This window comes from Calliphora vicina, chromosome 3 (genome assembly GCF_958450345.1).
Source record: "Calliphora vicina chromosome 3, idCalVici1.1, whole genome shotgun sequence".
NCBI classification, from domain to species: Eukaryota; Metazoa; Arthropoda; class Insecta; order Diptera; family Calliphoridae; genus Calliphora; species Calliphora vicina.
In genome coordinates, this window is record NC_088782.1 from 97,493,728 (window position 1) to 97,509,639 (window position 15,912).

The 15,912-nt window shown below is 32.5% G+C and overlaps 2 protein-coding genes across 3 annotated transcripts; both read left to right on the forward strand.

Moving 5' to 3' along the window:
* The first annotated feature begins 307 nt into the window (after window positions 1-307).
* On the forward strand, window positions 308-9,941 carry elgi (E3 ubiquitin-protein ligase NRDP1 elgi). The gene is made up of 5 exons (XM_065504979.1): window positions 308-1,118; window positions 1,187-1,329; window positions 2,602-3,046; window positions 3,120-3,285; window positions 8,341-9,941. The coding sequence occupies exons 1-5, from the start codon at window positions 1,029-1,031 to the stop codon at window positions 8,442-8,444; spliced, it is 948 nt and encodes a 315-aa protein (XP_065361051.1). The 5' UTR covers window positions 308-1,028; the 3' UTR covers window positions 8,445-9,941.
* A 1,991-nt stretch (window positions 9,942-11,932) lies between these two features.
* Window positions 11,933-13,060, forward strand: LOC135953913 (uncharacterized). 2 transcript variants are annotated; one of them, XM_065503945.1, is made up of 3 exons: window positions 11,933-12,125; window positions 12,205-12,378; window positions 12,451-13,060. In XM_065503945.1, the coding sequence occupies exons 2-3, from the start codon at window positions 12,276-12,278 to the stop codon at window positions 12,951-12,953; spliced, it is 606 nt and encodes a 201-aa protein (XP_065360017.1). In that variant the 5' UTR covers window positions 11,933-12,125; window positions 12,205-12,275; the 3' UTR covers window positions 12,954-13,060. The 2 variants fall into 2 exon arrangements, with proteins under 2 accessions (XP_065360017.1, XP_065360018.1); XM_065503946.1 differs by lacking the exon at window positions 11,933-12,125 and having other exon boundaries at window positions 12,193-12,378.
* Window positions 13,061-15,912: the final 2,852 nt, after the last annotated feature.

The window sequence follows — 15,912 nt, forward strand, 5'->3', positions numbered from 1 at the left end:
ATTAATAAATGTACGACCCTAATGCCATAAAATTAAAGCAGGCAAGAAATCATTAAACTTTTGCTAAATAATTAATAATAAACAGTAGTAATCTGTTAATATAATATAACATAAACATATGTATTTGTAAGGATATTTAAACAATTAACTGATATTTAAACAATTAAAAGTAACCGACATAATATACTCCCGTTTCAATGTACAAAGCGCATTGACTTAATACAGTAAAACACAACTCTGTTCTGTAAAACACAACACGAATAGAGCAACTCTGTGAATACCAATTATTGCAACTATGTACTTTTTTTGTTGCTCTTGGAAACAAGTAAAAGATTTTCTGCATTGAAAAAATTGTGAAAAATATCCAAGGAGGCATTTTAGTAAATAAAAATAAAGTTTATTTATTAATTATTATACGCTATATTCTAAAATAAATAAATTAAAAGTCCTTTCTAACAGTACCAAAGTAAAGCATTGAAAACAATTAAAAGCCACCACAAAATTTGCTGCTAACAGCGACGTCAATGTGTCGAAAAAGTTTCAAGAAATTTGTAAAATACAGATTGGTGCAAAAAAAATTACAAAACCTAAAGAAGAAACATAAACTGGCATAATTTATGGTTTATAAATTTTAATTTGTAAAACACAACAAAATTGTTTGATTAATTTCGATAGTGAAAATTAAACGCATACAAACATACACAAACAAACCAATACAAAAGCTGCAAACACAAAAAATAATAAAATAAAAAAAGACAAAGATTAAAAAGCGGCGCTCACGCAAGCGTCTACCACAATATTAATTCTTGTTGTTTTTGCTGTTGTGTGTACAATTCATTCAGTGTTTAACTGTCTCGTCTTGTTGCTGTTTTTGTTGTTGTAGTTGTTGAAATTTAAGTACAATTTTTCTTGAATATTGTATGTAAACTACTTACTCGCTCACTCGTTAGTTGGTTATTATTTTAATTGTTGTCGTCGACCATCAGTAGCTGCAACAGCAACAAAACGATCAATTAAAAGTAGAAGCTATGGGTTATGACCTACATCGTTTCCAGGGCGAGGTCGATGAAGAACTAACATGTCCCATTTGCTCTGGTGTCCTAGAAGAACCATTACAGGTCAGTTGTCTCTATTATGTTTTACAGTGTTTAACTCAGATTAAAATTAAAATAAATATATTATCTAGGCTGCCATGTGTGAGCATGCATTCTGTCGTGCCTGCATCAATGAATGGCTATCACGTCAACCTAGCTGCCCTGTTGATCGCAATGCATTAACTACGGCCAACCTACGTGCTGTACCCAGAATATTACGAAATCTTCTATCACGGTAAGTTGTACGAGCAACAAGTAATTTTGTTCATATGTATATTAGGGTGGCCCCAAAAAAGTTGCGGATATTCCCAATTAAAATAAATGCTTAAATCATTCTAAGATACCGTTTCTCCAATTTTGTGTGCTGTCATCAATATATGTTGAGCTGGACCCAAAGATGAAAAGGTCTTTTTTAAGAATCTTATATGAACAAATATTTATCGAAAAGGAAATATATGAAATATTGGTATGTATCATGTGAAAGGTCTTAGAAAAGAGCTTTTAACACCTTTTCTAAAAGTATCGCGTAAGTCCTAAGATATTCGACTTACACGATAAAGGTTTAAAATTTTACATACATATTATTTAAAATAAGTTTAAATTAATATGTTATAAACCTCAAATAATATCAAGGAAACGATGTTTTGCGTTTGTGAAATTCGATTTTTATTTATATTTTATTTTGAACACATTAAAAAATCTTAAAACAATAAACTTTATATTATGTAATATCCAAAATGATTTATTTATCACATAAAATAAACAAAAACGTTAATCACAAAGAAAGCATGTAAATAAATAACAATTTTTGTGTTGTAAGTATTTTAGTTAAATTAAAATTTTTATACCAATGGAACGCTTATGAAATTACGCTTATTTTTATATTCATATTGTGATTGCATTGAGTATATAGATAACATCAAATCGGGAAGAAAATAGGTTCCGAAAAATTAAAATAAAATTCGTAATAGATTGAATTTCGAAAAAGTGATAACACCTTTTCGGTTTATGGTGTATGTCAAACTTTAAAAAACTTAAATTTTTTTGCAAAAATTACAATAGTACGAAAATATTGAACCTAGACGAAAATTGTCGATAGTGTTGAAAGCTCCTGCCGAAGTCCTTTCACAATATACCAATATTTCATAGGTTTCCTTTGCGAGAAATAGGACGTTTTTATCCTTTGATTCAGCTCACCAAATACTCAACCCAGGACAGACAATTTGAGAAATGGTCTCCTCAAACAAAATAAACATCGACATCTTATTTTTTCAAAATATAAACTGGGCCACTCTAATGTACACACATGCATACATACACGCATGTTAAAATAATGTTTATAAATATGCTTAAACTTCTTGAACAAGCACATATTTCACTTTTTTTACAAATTTAAATATAATTAAAAGTTCCCTTATAAAAGTAATAAAATTATTTGAATCAATCAACATTCTCTTTTTTTTTTTTTGATTCGCAATTACATTATTACCTTTGCTTTTTTTCATAGACTCTCTATTACCTGTGATAATGCTGCCTATGGTTGCACTTTAGTTCTGAAACTTGATGCCCTAAACAATCACTTGGAAGAGTGTGAACATAATCCCAAAAAACCTTTACCTTGCGAAAAGGGTTGCGGATTTGTTATACCCAAAGATGAGCTCAAGGATCATAATTGTGTACGAGAATTGCGTACAATGATTTTGACACAACAGCAAAAGATGATTGAATTTAAAACAGAAATTGCCGATCAAAATTTAACAATAAATGAACTGAAGCGTGAATTACAATTGTTTAAAGACTTTATGCGTGCTATGAGAGTATCAAATCCGGCAATGCGTGCTATAGCTGATCAAATGGAACGTGATGAGGTTATACGCTGGAGTAGTACATTGGCCCGGGCACGAGTGACACGGTGGGGCGGTATGATCTCAACACCAGATGATGCTTTGCAGGTGGGAAGTTTTTTGCATTACTTTTATATTGTGAAGCTGTTTAATTAATTATACTTTGTAATTTCTATTATAGATGATGATTAAACGTGCTTTATCAGAATCTGGTTGTCCTCCTCATATTTTAGATAATCTAATGGAAAATTGTCATGAACGACGTTGGCCACGTGGTTTAAGTTCGCTGGAAACAAGACAAAACAATCGCCGCATATATGATAATTATGTTTGTCGACGAGTACCAGGTATAATTATATTATTTTTTAATTTACTTTATTAATGAAGAATGAAATTTTAGCAATACCAAAAGAGTATTCAAAGTCTACGTTTTTAGCAAAACGGATTTCGGATTAATCCAATAATTGCAATCTCTAAAAAAATCAGTTTCATACAAAGTTTAAGCAGAATAACTTGGTTATAAGCTGTAATAAAAACTAAAGTTTTCCTATATTTTTTTACTAGAAAAAACATAATTTCAAATTATGTGTGTTCTATTTTTAGAAATATGTTAAATATAAAATATTATTAAAATACACATACATATATTAGAGATCACGAAGGATATTTAAACATTCCTAATAATGGTTGGAATCGATATTGAAACCGAAAGCTTTTTACAACGTTCGGTTATTTTCGAGTGTTAATATGTTTTTACGTGTTTCATTTTTATTACGAAAATGATAAAGATTGGAAAAGTACCAATTTTACCAAAAATAAAAAAAGTTCTAGTCCCAACGATGAAAATGTTACGGAATATGTCCTAAATAAACTGATCACTTTAGCAGTTGAGGAAACTGCACCAATCGGCACTTAATTGTGCAAGGAAACCGCCATTTCATGTAACATTTTCTGAGCAGTCGGAATAGGCAATCGGTTGACTTCCGATGGGATAATATCCTGGATGTCATTACGATAGCATCATATCTAATGTTAGGGGTATGACTATGCAGCCATTGCGTGTCGATGAGGAATGAGGCAGCGTAATTGAGAAGAGATCGACCAATTGGATTGCTGTCGCTACTATCTTGTAAGATATATATTGAAGAGCATAGCTGACATACTCCTCCTTATGGCACTCCCGTTTTTATCTATGGATTTCTAGTCCAAAGCAGCAACAATTGCCCGTTGATATAGGCGATACTGATTGAGGGCGTTTGCGATCTGAGAAGTTATATTGAGGGCTGTTGTTGTTACAGCTCTGTCATAGTCGAAAGTTCTTCTCTGGGGAAAAAACTTCGCTGAGTTGACAATCTTTGCCCGAGTGAAAGTTGGATCGTTCCGGAGAGAAGATCGAATTGTCATGGAAACGTGAGTTGGAGATGATATTAACTTCACTTGGAGAGAACGAGTAGGGCTGAGAATCACGAGAGAGATTCTTAGTTCTCCGTACTACGGCTCTTTTGGTTCTGTTATGCTAGGATATTATATTTATTTGTATCAAATATACTTATTGGATGGAAAATCTGGTATAATATTAGGTATTCTTCCTGCAGGAATAAAGTAACTTTCTGAATAAAAATAATTTTCCCTTCCTGGCACATGTGGTGCTTCGGCTTTTTTATACACGAATGTATGAATGATGGTAATGTGGTCTGCGTCAATTTGGTCTTGCCAGGTGGTATAGACAAGTAGCGACAAGCTGACGATGAAAATGTCTGCAAGCTTGAGCATCTAGTCGTTACTCTCATTGATTGCAGACGAAGATATCTATGGGTGTTTTCGTAAATTCAGTATGATTGCATCACTGCAGCAAATTAAAAGTTTAGCGTTCGAAAAAGCATATTTGCGATTATTGCTTTACGTCAAACGTTTTTTAATGCAAATTGTTGGCAGTGATGCCGCAAATTTGTGCAACCAATGCATCATTAAGTTATATGTTGCAAAAGTTTGCAGGTCGTGGCATCAGTGATGCACAAATTTACTGAATTTACGAACACACCCTATCTGTTCGGCATCTATGGCAGTGGCAGAGTGGTGGTTTTACCGTTATCTCCCGCATTTCCAAAGGCTCCGAGCCTAGCCTTGCCTTGGAAGCTCATCTCAATATCGTTGTTTCAATATTCATCCGTCCTCGTATTCAACACAGACTGACTTCATATTGTTCCATTCAGGGCTAATTTATAGTCATATTCCTGCTTGAATGTGACCTTATGTGTGACCTTACAGAGTCATCAAAGTCTGAATATCAACATAGAGACTCACTTCAATAACAACACAAGACTATCTGAGAAACTCTTCATTCATCCGAAAGTCTAAAAGTGGCCAGTTTACACTATGTGTACTTCCAGTCGGAGACCTGGGGTCCATTGTGATTCCCTTCAATAGATATAAACAGTGATCCAATTGAGCAATGACCTGTTATCACTCATACTAGAATTCTGAGATTATACCTATCCAACTCTATCAGTGTTCTGGTCACTGGACACTTTGCAATCCGTCCTACTTTTCCAGGATTGATTTGTATACGGAATCTTTCATATATTATCCTGTAGTAGTGACATATAGGTGGTTTTACCCCCCGTTCCCTAGTATCATGATCTAGATCAGAAACATGTCTAGCCAGTTTATCTGCTACCTCATTTCCCTGTACCCAACACAATCTTATTGAGTAGTGTACCAATAACTCCTCGAGAGCCCACCTACAGTCCTCCACTAGGCTGGAGTGAATTAAATGACATTCCAGAGCCTTTAGTGCCGCCTGATTGCCTAAGTATATAGTCACAGCAGACCCTTTATTGACGTGTGCCCTTATCAAGTCTGTGGCTTTCCAGATCACGAAGATCTCTGCCTGGAAGACACTGCACTCGTTAGAGAGTCTATATGAGCGCTTGATGTTATTGTCGACCATATATTCAGACTGCCAATGGCACTTGTGATGCCCAGACATGCACACCTTTGAGCTTTATTGAGTATAACCCTGTAGCTACGTTTCCTCATTGCCTCCCACCACACTGTGCAACCATAAGTAATAATAGGTCTAACAACAGATGTGTAGATCCAGTTAACCATACTAGGTTGCAAGCCCCAATTTTTGCCAATTGAGTTCCCGCATGTATAGTAGGCATTAGTCTTTCCTGAGTATTTATTTTCCATGACAATTTACTGTCAAGAAAGGTTCCTAAATACTTGGCTCCCCCTGATAAACTCAGCTCAACGCCGTCTAATTTCGGCAAATTGTTTGTTGGTTTACACCCAACCTGTTAGTTTTTGCCCAGAACGAGAGATTGCCAAGCGATACCTGCATGATGTCACTGATAGTGGAGAAAAACTTTCCCTTGATCAGTATCATCACGTCATCTGCATAGGGTTCCTACCCTTAGATTCAAAGATTTTATGAATAAAGTTTACCGCCAGTAACCACAGGAGAGGAGAAAGAACTCCACCTTGTGGTGTACCTCTGGTAACCCGTATTCTGATCACATAGTCCCCTAGGGTTGAGTTCATAATCCTGCTTTTCAGCATTAAGATTATCCATCTCACCAGGAAGTCCATCTCACCCCAAGTTTTACTAACGAGTCACTAATTGCCTGTCCAGAAAAGCAGCTAGGTATGTATATTCCCCATGCTTGAAACTCTGCTCTATACAACCGACCACCTCATGCAGCGAACTCTTAAAGGACTTAGCCTTGAGGTAGGCATGTTGAGCGTTGCTAATGAGGTGAGTATCTATATTGCTCCTTAGATGTAGATCTACCAGTCGTTCTTATGTCTTCAGATGAAAAGACGATAGGCTAATAGGTCTGAAATCCTTTGGTTTCGAGTGGCTTGCCTTTCCGGCCTTAGGTATGAAGACAACCTTAACGTCCCTCCATCCTCTAGGTAGATATCTACTACTGAGACAACTATTGAAGATATCTGCATATCTGCACAACTATTGAAGATATCTGCATATATCAAAAGAAATAGCGCTGTATCCGGGATATTACATAGCACCGCCGGAAATACTCCATCCGGACCCGAAAGTGTTCACCACTCAGGCTAGTTTTTCCCTAGTGACTATCTCCTCAAATTGTCTAAAGTCGTTACTAATACACTCAGCATATTATCACCCTGGTCGTCCTCCCTAGTGCTTGCAACTTCACAACCAGGAAAGTGCGTTTCCATGAGCAGGGAGAGTGTTTCCGAGCTGGATTCCGTCCATGAATTGTCATCTCTTTGAATATACCCTATGATCTTTGGGTCTTTGGATAAAATTCGCCGAAACCTTGACAACTCATTGACTCAGTGAACAGTTACAACATTTACACTCCAAAGTCGGTTCCTTTTCCAAAAAGGGTCAAGAATATCCAACATACATATTTTGAACGCTCTCTATGTCTATTACAAAGATTGGCTACCGATTCGAAACGATTAGTTAACGGTAATTTGGATTATTTCGGTAACGTTAAATGAGTGGTATCTGTATAGTATTTTGATAATTTAAAATTATTTATAGAATAGCTGTAACGATATTTAGAGGTAATGGTCCTTACTGTTATTTCAGTAACGATAGCTTAGCGGTAACGATAGTTGAGCTGAAAGAGTATTTTAGTATTTTGTCTATTAGTTTAGTTTAGTTTGTAAGGGATGTGCACATCCGCTCGGAGACCATAAGGTCTATTGTGAGAAAAAGTAGGTCATTCCTAAAAAAGGGGACATAAAGAAAAGAAAAAGAAGAAAGAGATAGCAAATGGAGAAACAAAAAGAAAAATTCAAATCTGCGTAAAGAGGGTGAAATAGCCAATCTGTTCCCCTGATAAAATCTTGTATGTTACCCAATTTGCAACCAGCAACACTCCTAAGTTTATATAGAAATCTAATACCTAGCCATTTAAGTCTATGAACCTGTAGTATCGGGCAGCTGCGCATAATATGCTCTACAGTATCCAACTCCTCTACATCCCCACACACTCTACAAAAATCATATGTGCTATTATCCCATTTACCCATAAAGGCCACAATTGAACAGTGACCGGTTATCACTCCTACCAAAATTATAACACTACACCTATCCAACCCTATTAGTATTTTGGTTGCCTTTGCATGCATATTTGGCCTTGGACACTTGACAATCCGTCCTATTATTCCAGGATTGATTGATGAAGTCATGTAATCTTTCAAATATTAGCCTGTATTAGTGACAAATACAAGTCTTCATATTTGTGTCCGGTCCATGAAAAAAAATGTTGACCTGAATTACCTTATTATATATTTATTTTTAGGTATGCAGACTTGAAATATTTCTTCGATGTTATAAAAACTGACTTCACATTCGCAAAATCATTTAACTTTCTACCCATTCTCTTGTATTTCAATTCTAGGCAAACAAGCTGTTTTAGTCCTAAGTTGTGATAATGCTCACATGTCGGAAGATGTTATGGTCGAGCCAGGCCTTGTTATGATTTTTGCTCATGGCATAGAATAAGCAAACGTAATTAAGATTGTTTTCAACGTAACGTGTATGTTTGTTATACATTAATTATCATTGAAATGCTATCTATATAAATTTACATTTAAAATCTATATATTAATTATAGTTTATTCGTATAAAAGTAATCATGATAAACAAAAAAAACAAAAGATAAGAATTGAATCTTCTCTAAATAATGTTAATTATTTTTTAATAAACTGTTTTTTTTAAGATAACAAATACACAATTATATATTTCTAATTCTATAAATACCATGACTTTATTTTTAATGTTTAATTTTATTTGTATATAAATATATAAATTTAAAGATGGCTTTAATTTAAAAATGGCCTTTAGATAATATGTTTGCTATTTTTTATGCATGTCGTAAGTGCTGATTGATAACACTATGCTGCACAAAAAATATGCAGGGGTCCTTACAAGTTCGGAAATACTTAAAGTTTTTATCGATCACTTCGAAAATGCAGTGAAATAACGATATTCTTAAAGTTACTACTTCAAAAAATCATAAATATGTTGTTTTTAAATTGATTTGAAACTTGTTTATTTTATTAAAAAATATATGTTTTACCTTTCAAATAGCAGTGAAAACACGTAAGTTAATAAAAGAGAACATGTTTTTCAACATTTTCGGATTGAAATACTTGCGTGTTCTTTCTAAAAAAAAACATAGCTGACTATATATTACATTAGTTGGCGAGCATCTTACATTAAACTACCGTAACTCATCCATTTCTTAACCGATATTTACAAGTCTTTTTATGTTAAAACGATAAAACTCTGTAATTAGTTTCAAAAGAAAATATTTATGATATTTGGAAGATGTAACGTTAAGAGTACGATTATTTCACTAAAACGAAGTAAGTGAGAAAAACTCTATGGACTCAAACAAAATAGAACCCCTGCATATTTTTTTGTACCACTGTGTAATCGCTTTTTTTTTTTTGCTTTATATGTAATTTATTTGTTAAGTTTTTTTTGCCTATAAGTTTAGCTCTGTAGCTGTATTTTCAATTAGTTGGCAGCAGCTTATTTTTTAAATGTAAGCGATCTCGATACATTAAGTGTTTACAAATAATAATTATTTATGCATACATTTGTAATATTTTGTTAATAATATACATATACCACTACATACGTATGTATGCATGTGTATTTAATTTAAAAATTTATTTTTGTATTAATCTACACTTTATTTCATTGTTTGCTTCATTTCATTTAGAAATTCCAATCGCACTATTATTTTGTTTCGATTTAATCTTTGGCCTTTTCCTTTATATTAGTTGGCATTTTTCCTATTAGTTTTTAGTATGCGTTAAACAAGACTTGTAAAATTAATTATTCTTTATAAAGAACAAAATTATAATAATAGTTGTAAGTAAATGATTTATTAGAGAAACGTTATAAATAATAAATATCACTTTAAATAAATGAGAATTGTCCTTAAAGAAAAACAAGATACAAAAATAAAACTTAAGTAAATAAATTTAATCGTTTATGTGGTTTTATTTGGACATTTTAAATCAATAAAAACTTTAACTGGCGTTGCGTTTATTAGTCCCTCTGTTACAGTTCCTAATCTTTGTCATCAGAGCTAAATTATAGTGACGTTAACCTCCTAACACATTATAGTTCTTTTGAATGCCGCTAATCGAAGGAAGAAGAGTTCCCGCAACAATTGAATCTCCGCTTCGATATGTGAGCCGAACATGTCGGAAATTCTGTTTAAACTCCTTTTAATTATGTCTGGCATTCCACTTTCAGTTTTCAAAGTGGAATTGATATTTATTTGTTTTTTTCACTTCACTTTTGTTTTAATATTAAAAACGTCAAATTAAAATCAGAAATATGGAATTTTTATAACAATTCGTACTAAGCCGATCGGTCGAACTCTAGAAAATTCCTGTACTTGTATCAAAATTAATTGATACGGCATTTTGTTTTAAAAACTTAGCTTGTAATTTGTTTCTAATATTTGAACTATTATTTAAAGATATTTTAACGTTAAAGTTCAAAGGATATTTTATCTAAAACAATAACAGTAATTAGAATTTGTTCGCAACTGTAAATGTAATTTGAACGATGATACGATATACGAGTATATTTAATAAAAAAATAAATGTATTTGTGTAGAATCAATTCAATAGTACATATTTATAATATTCTCTTAAGTCCTACAAAATCATCTGTTTTTATAACAAGAAATAAACTTCTTATAGGAAGTTTACACATGTATGTCCACATTCGTATGTTGGTTGGAAACGAGTTTCTTTAAAAAATTGTTGCAATCGAAAAAAATCTCTGCTGCATAGGAAAACGAGTTTGTCTCACACTCACAATTTAATGTAATTCACATGCCGGATAATAGAATCGACAGCAAAGAAACACGATCATGTACAGTCACTCTAATTGATGTTCGTAGGACAAGTAATATAATAATACTTAGCTTTAATTAATATTTGTTAAGTCATCTATCTATATATGTGTCTGTATTTCGATGAAGTGGGATATCTGAATTAATTGCATATTTTATATTCAATATATACTTAATTAAATTAATTTTTAAAAACGTTTATGTTCAATGTAAAATCACAAATATTCTAATTATGATCACTTCTACATATATATTTAACAACATACTTTTAAAAAGAAGTGCAGCTACCATTTATACCATCTATGCTATAAAACAGATATTTCCGAACTAGTGCTTGAAAACAAATTGGGCACTACATGTGCATTACTTCTATATACCGCATCTTAGTATATTTGGTTTCAGATTTGTTCAAAAATCATGTTTTTAACTAGTATTCTACAAGTTTTACTTAGGTAAACCATCAAGATATAATATGGAAATTACCAAATCATCAAAAAAATACATCGAATATTAGTTCGAATTTCAGTAATTCTTGAAACAGATGAACTCTAGAATCGTAAATGTTATTGAAATCTGTTATGAAAATGAAGCACTTTAGTTTCAAATGATCAGTTATGAGTTTTTATATTTTATCTTTAAAATTATTAAAAATATAGTGACATTTCTGAACAGGGATTTTAATTGAAAATCAGGATATCTCTTCAAATTCGGAATGTATGGTTACGTTAGGTATGCTTTAATATATTTGATATTGTTCTGATGTCAGAAGGAATCTCGTTCAAATACACTTATTTTATGTAATATTTAAAAATTTGATTAATTTTTAAATGTCTCTTTTGAACTGTACTATATACATATACATAGGGAGTCAACTCCCGATAAAAATCTTAACTCAACATACAATATGACAAATTATAAGTCATATATCCACGAATGCTTTACAAGATTTGTATTGCTCCATATTAGATATCAAATAAAAATCTCTAATTAAATAACAGGTTTTAACCCGTTTCACAGAATGGGTTTTGTTTATTGTACGCGTTTTATTTTGAGCTACTGTAAATTGGACGTGGGCTGAAAAAGAAAATAAAACAATTAATAGTTCTCCGCAGAACAAACACAAACCATTCTCAAAGTATTGGAAAATAAACTGTAGTTTTATGGACTTTCAAGTTCAAGAAACTTTAATGGATTGATTTTAGAAGCTGTCTGGCTGGTTCGTTAGTTCGTTGATTGGATATGTATGACTGCATGTGTACTACCGCTGGTAGGTGGCTGGCTGACTATTATTATGTGAAAAAGTGAGAGTGTATCCATAAGATACTTTTTTTTTTTGGTGCTTATTGTTTTTTTCGTTTTCTTTTGTTTTCGGTTTATTAGTTTAGTGTGTCTTTGAGGCTCGTTAAGTGAAGATCAATTTTAGTTATTTGTAAATATTTCATCGATTGAAAATGAGATTTTTAATTGCCCTATCAATATTCATAGCAATTAATTTAAGCGAAGCGGATTTAAATGTTGTCAATCAGGAAAATATTCAGCAAAATACACAATTGCGTAAGTTTAATTAAGCTCAAAAAATATACGTAAATTTGCGATTTCTATTTCCAACTCTTTAAATAATTACAGCATCCAATGGCGTAGCCGTAGATGAAGTTGTAGTCGAGTCTTCTTTGTATATTAAGCCCAAACAACAACGCCCTCAATTGCGCAGAGTACGTAGATCCATTTTAAGCGATTTCAATAATCTTAAATCGTTGGTTGAACATAGACGTGTAAAACGCCAATTTAATCAATATGGTCAATCACAAGCTGCTGCTAATGCTGCGGCCCAACAGAACTACAATAATCTTTATGGCTTCGGCAACTCTGCTGCCAACGCTCAATCTCAGGCCTTCAATGCTCAAGGACCTTCAGGCGATTTTGGTGCATCGGCTGCCGGTTCCCTTACTCAAGCCTTGAATGGAAATCGTTATGGTGTTCAAAATTCTGCGGGTGCTTCACATGGTTTAACATTTAATTTGCCCAATGGTCAGTCGGTGAATTTCGCTTCCACAAATAGTTTTGCAAATGGCCCAGGGGGAAATAATGCCAACAGTCGTGGTAGTTCTGTTTCCGTTAATCGAATTTAATTATATTCAGTTTTAAACTGTGCTTAACTTGGTACTTAAAGAATTTTTATAAAAAAAATTATGTATTTCAGTTCATAACTGTTTTAATAAATAAAAATAAAAAATGATTATTTTATTGATTTTCTGTACCTGGGATAAGAAATTTCCAATAATTTCAAAGGTTTATTTTAAAATTTATTTGTTATTTAAAACATAACTGGAATAAAATACAAACAACAGGTTATTTTATTTACTTAAATAATGACTTCTGTTACTTAATATTTGTTCAAAACCAAATTTTAAAAACAAATAAGACAATGTTAAAATACCATTTAAAATACATACTATATTTGCAGACATTGTGGATTTAACGCAATCGTCGCATTCAATTTAAAATATGTTTAAATTAAGTTAGTGCTTACCATATTGAAGACTAGACAGCTACAGTTAAACCTGAAGCCAGATCATACGCCATTATTTTATGAAAGGGTTACCAAAATCTTTATGTCGTTTCTTACTCAAAATTTAACTATTTTCATGTCATCCATGCAAAATATAATGCAAGAGCTTCTGAGAGCACAGAACCAAATTATATATCAGGTTATACATTCTATTACACAAACCATAAAGATGGTAAGGTACATATGTACATGGCGGTACTGGTATCATAGTTAGAAACCAAGACGCGGTCTCAAAGCATTATTTGCAAGCAACATCGATTCACCTTGAATACACAGTTGGAGAATTAACTCTCAGCTCTATATATTGCCCAACATTTTTTTTCGATGACTAAGGAGACATTTAAATAATGTAAAATAACACAAACATATATGAATCCCAGAGCTGTAAATAAATCATTCATTTTTTAATTAACTCGCGAATCATTCACAATCATCATTCGTCTTCAATTCATTTGAATTGAATTGATTTTGAATTAATTCAAATGAATTTGGTAAAAATGAATTGCAATTCGTTTCCAATTCATTTGAATTGAATTTGAATTAATTCAAATGAATTAGAAAAAAGAATTAGCAATTCATTTGAATTGAATTCATTTCCAACTCATTTGAATTGATTTTGTAAGTAAATCTACAGTAAGCATCACTGTCGTTTTGTCATTCAACTAATTTTGTATGTAAAAGAAGGCAAGCATTACATACATTGTTATTTTTCCTGAGTTTTGGTTATTTGTGGAAGATAGTTTTATTTTCGTGGGTCGTGGGTCACAAAATTTCAAAAATTATTAATTGCTTCTTGAATGTTAAATGTGTTTTGTCGTTCAGCGTATTTCAAAATAAAAATCAGTTCTTGAAGAAACAGACTCCAAAAACCATGTTTTCATTGATCAGGCGCGGATACAGGACAAGGCTTTAAATTTTTCATTTTGGTAGGAGAAATTTTTCATTCCCCCTAGAGATTTGCTCTTGAATATGATTGATTGCAACTCATTTTTGATTCATTCATTTGAATTGCTAATTCTTTTTTCTAATTCAATTGAATTAATTCAAAATCAATTCAATTCAAATGAATTGCTAATTCTTGTTTCTAATTCAAAATCTATTCAAATGAATAGGAAATGAATTGCAACTCATTTCTGCCTAATTCGTTTGAATTGATTCAAATTTCATTCAATTAATTTTTTCCATTCAATGAATTAATTCAAAATTTAGCTAATTCAATGAATTAAAATCAAAAAAGAATGATTCATTTACAGCTCTGATGTATCCCAAACAGCTATACAAAGTTCTAGTTAATTGCTAATTTGCTTAGATTTCGTATCTTCTGGACATCCGTAGAAAAATTCGTGATCTAATTGACTTTGCCATATCTAAAAATATTGGTCGAAATTCAGTATCCACAGAAACATCATCCGGTATAATGGTCTTCAGACCATTCCAATGTAATAGTTACTTATTTCTAGAGGTCTAACATGCCAAGATTTCCTAAAGACTCTTTGTACTTTAAGACAAATTTGGCTAAAATATAAGAAATATATCAACATTAATATTCACAGCAATCCAAATTTACAGAGTAAGGAAGATTTAGATAAAAATGTCCTTCCTTGTTTGTCGAAGTTATTCGAGAAACTATTTAATTTTTGAATGATGAAATAGAAATAGTAATAGTGAATGATGAAATGTAATAGTTACTTATTGCTAGAGATCTAACATGCCAAGATTTCCTAAAGACTCTTTGAACTTTAAGACAAATTTGGCTAAAATATAAGAAATATATCAACATTAATATTCACAGCAATCCAAATTTACAGAGTAAGGAAGATTTAGATAAAAATGTCCTTCCTTGTTTGTCGAAGTTATTCGAGAAACTATTTAATTTTTGAATGATGAAAACATTATACCAGTTCACAATTTTGGTTTCCGTGAACATCATGACACCATTGAACAGGTCAATCCGTTAACTGGAAAGATTGGAAAATCTTTAGAATTAAAGAAATATTGTTCTGCTGCATTCATTAAACAGCCGTTGTGTCCGCTGAACAGCCATCTTGCATTTAACAAGGGAAATACCAGAAAAGGGGTCGATCTCCTCATCATTCATCATCGCGCCTCTTTTGGCCAGTTCGTCTGCTATACAATTACCCTATTTCCATCGTGACCAGGGACCCATATAAGCGTTATCTTAGAATGCCTCGCTATCTCATTAAGGGATACCCGGCATTCCTCGGTTAACCTAGATGTCGTGAAGACACCCGCTATTTCGTTAACGGCAGCCTTGATATCAGTAAATATACAAATATCACGAGATATTCGATAAAACCTCATTGTACACAAGAAATGAAAACATCCATAGGGACTTGGAAGTGCCATTGGTAAAGAGTTCATGAAATCGATGAAAAATATATTGCAAAACCATCCCAACCCGCTTGCAAGACTACTTGCACAGAGCCTAACCCTAACAAGACTTCATAGAACAAATCTACGAAGTTAACTTGACACATTCGGTTGCGATTCGGATGTAG

Coding starts and splice junctions, on each gene's coding strand:
- elgi (XM_065504979.1), top strand. CDS start 1,029: ATGGGTTATGACCTACATCGTTTCCAGGGCGAGGTCGATGAAGAACTA. Junction 3,047..3,119: donor CACCAGATGATGCTTTGCAG/GTGGGAAGTTTT, acceptor TTTCTATTATAG/ATGATGATTAAACGTGCTTT. Junction 3,286..8,340: donor TGTTTGTCGACGAGTACCAG/GTATAATTATAT, acceptor TTTCAATTCTAG/GCAAACAAGCTGTTTTAGTC.
- LOC135953913 (XM_065503945.1), top strand. CDS start 12,276: ATGAGATTTTTAATTGCCCTATCAATATTCATAGCAATTAATTTAAGC. Junction 12,379..12,450: donor TCAGCAAAATACACAATTGC/GTAAGTTTAATT, acceptor AAATAATTACAG/CATCCAATGGCGTAGCCGTA.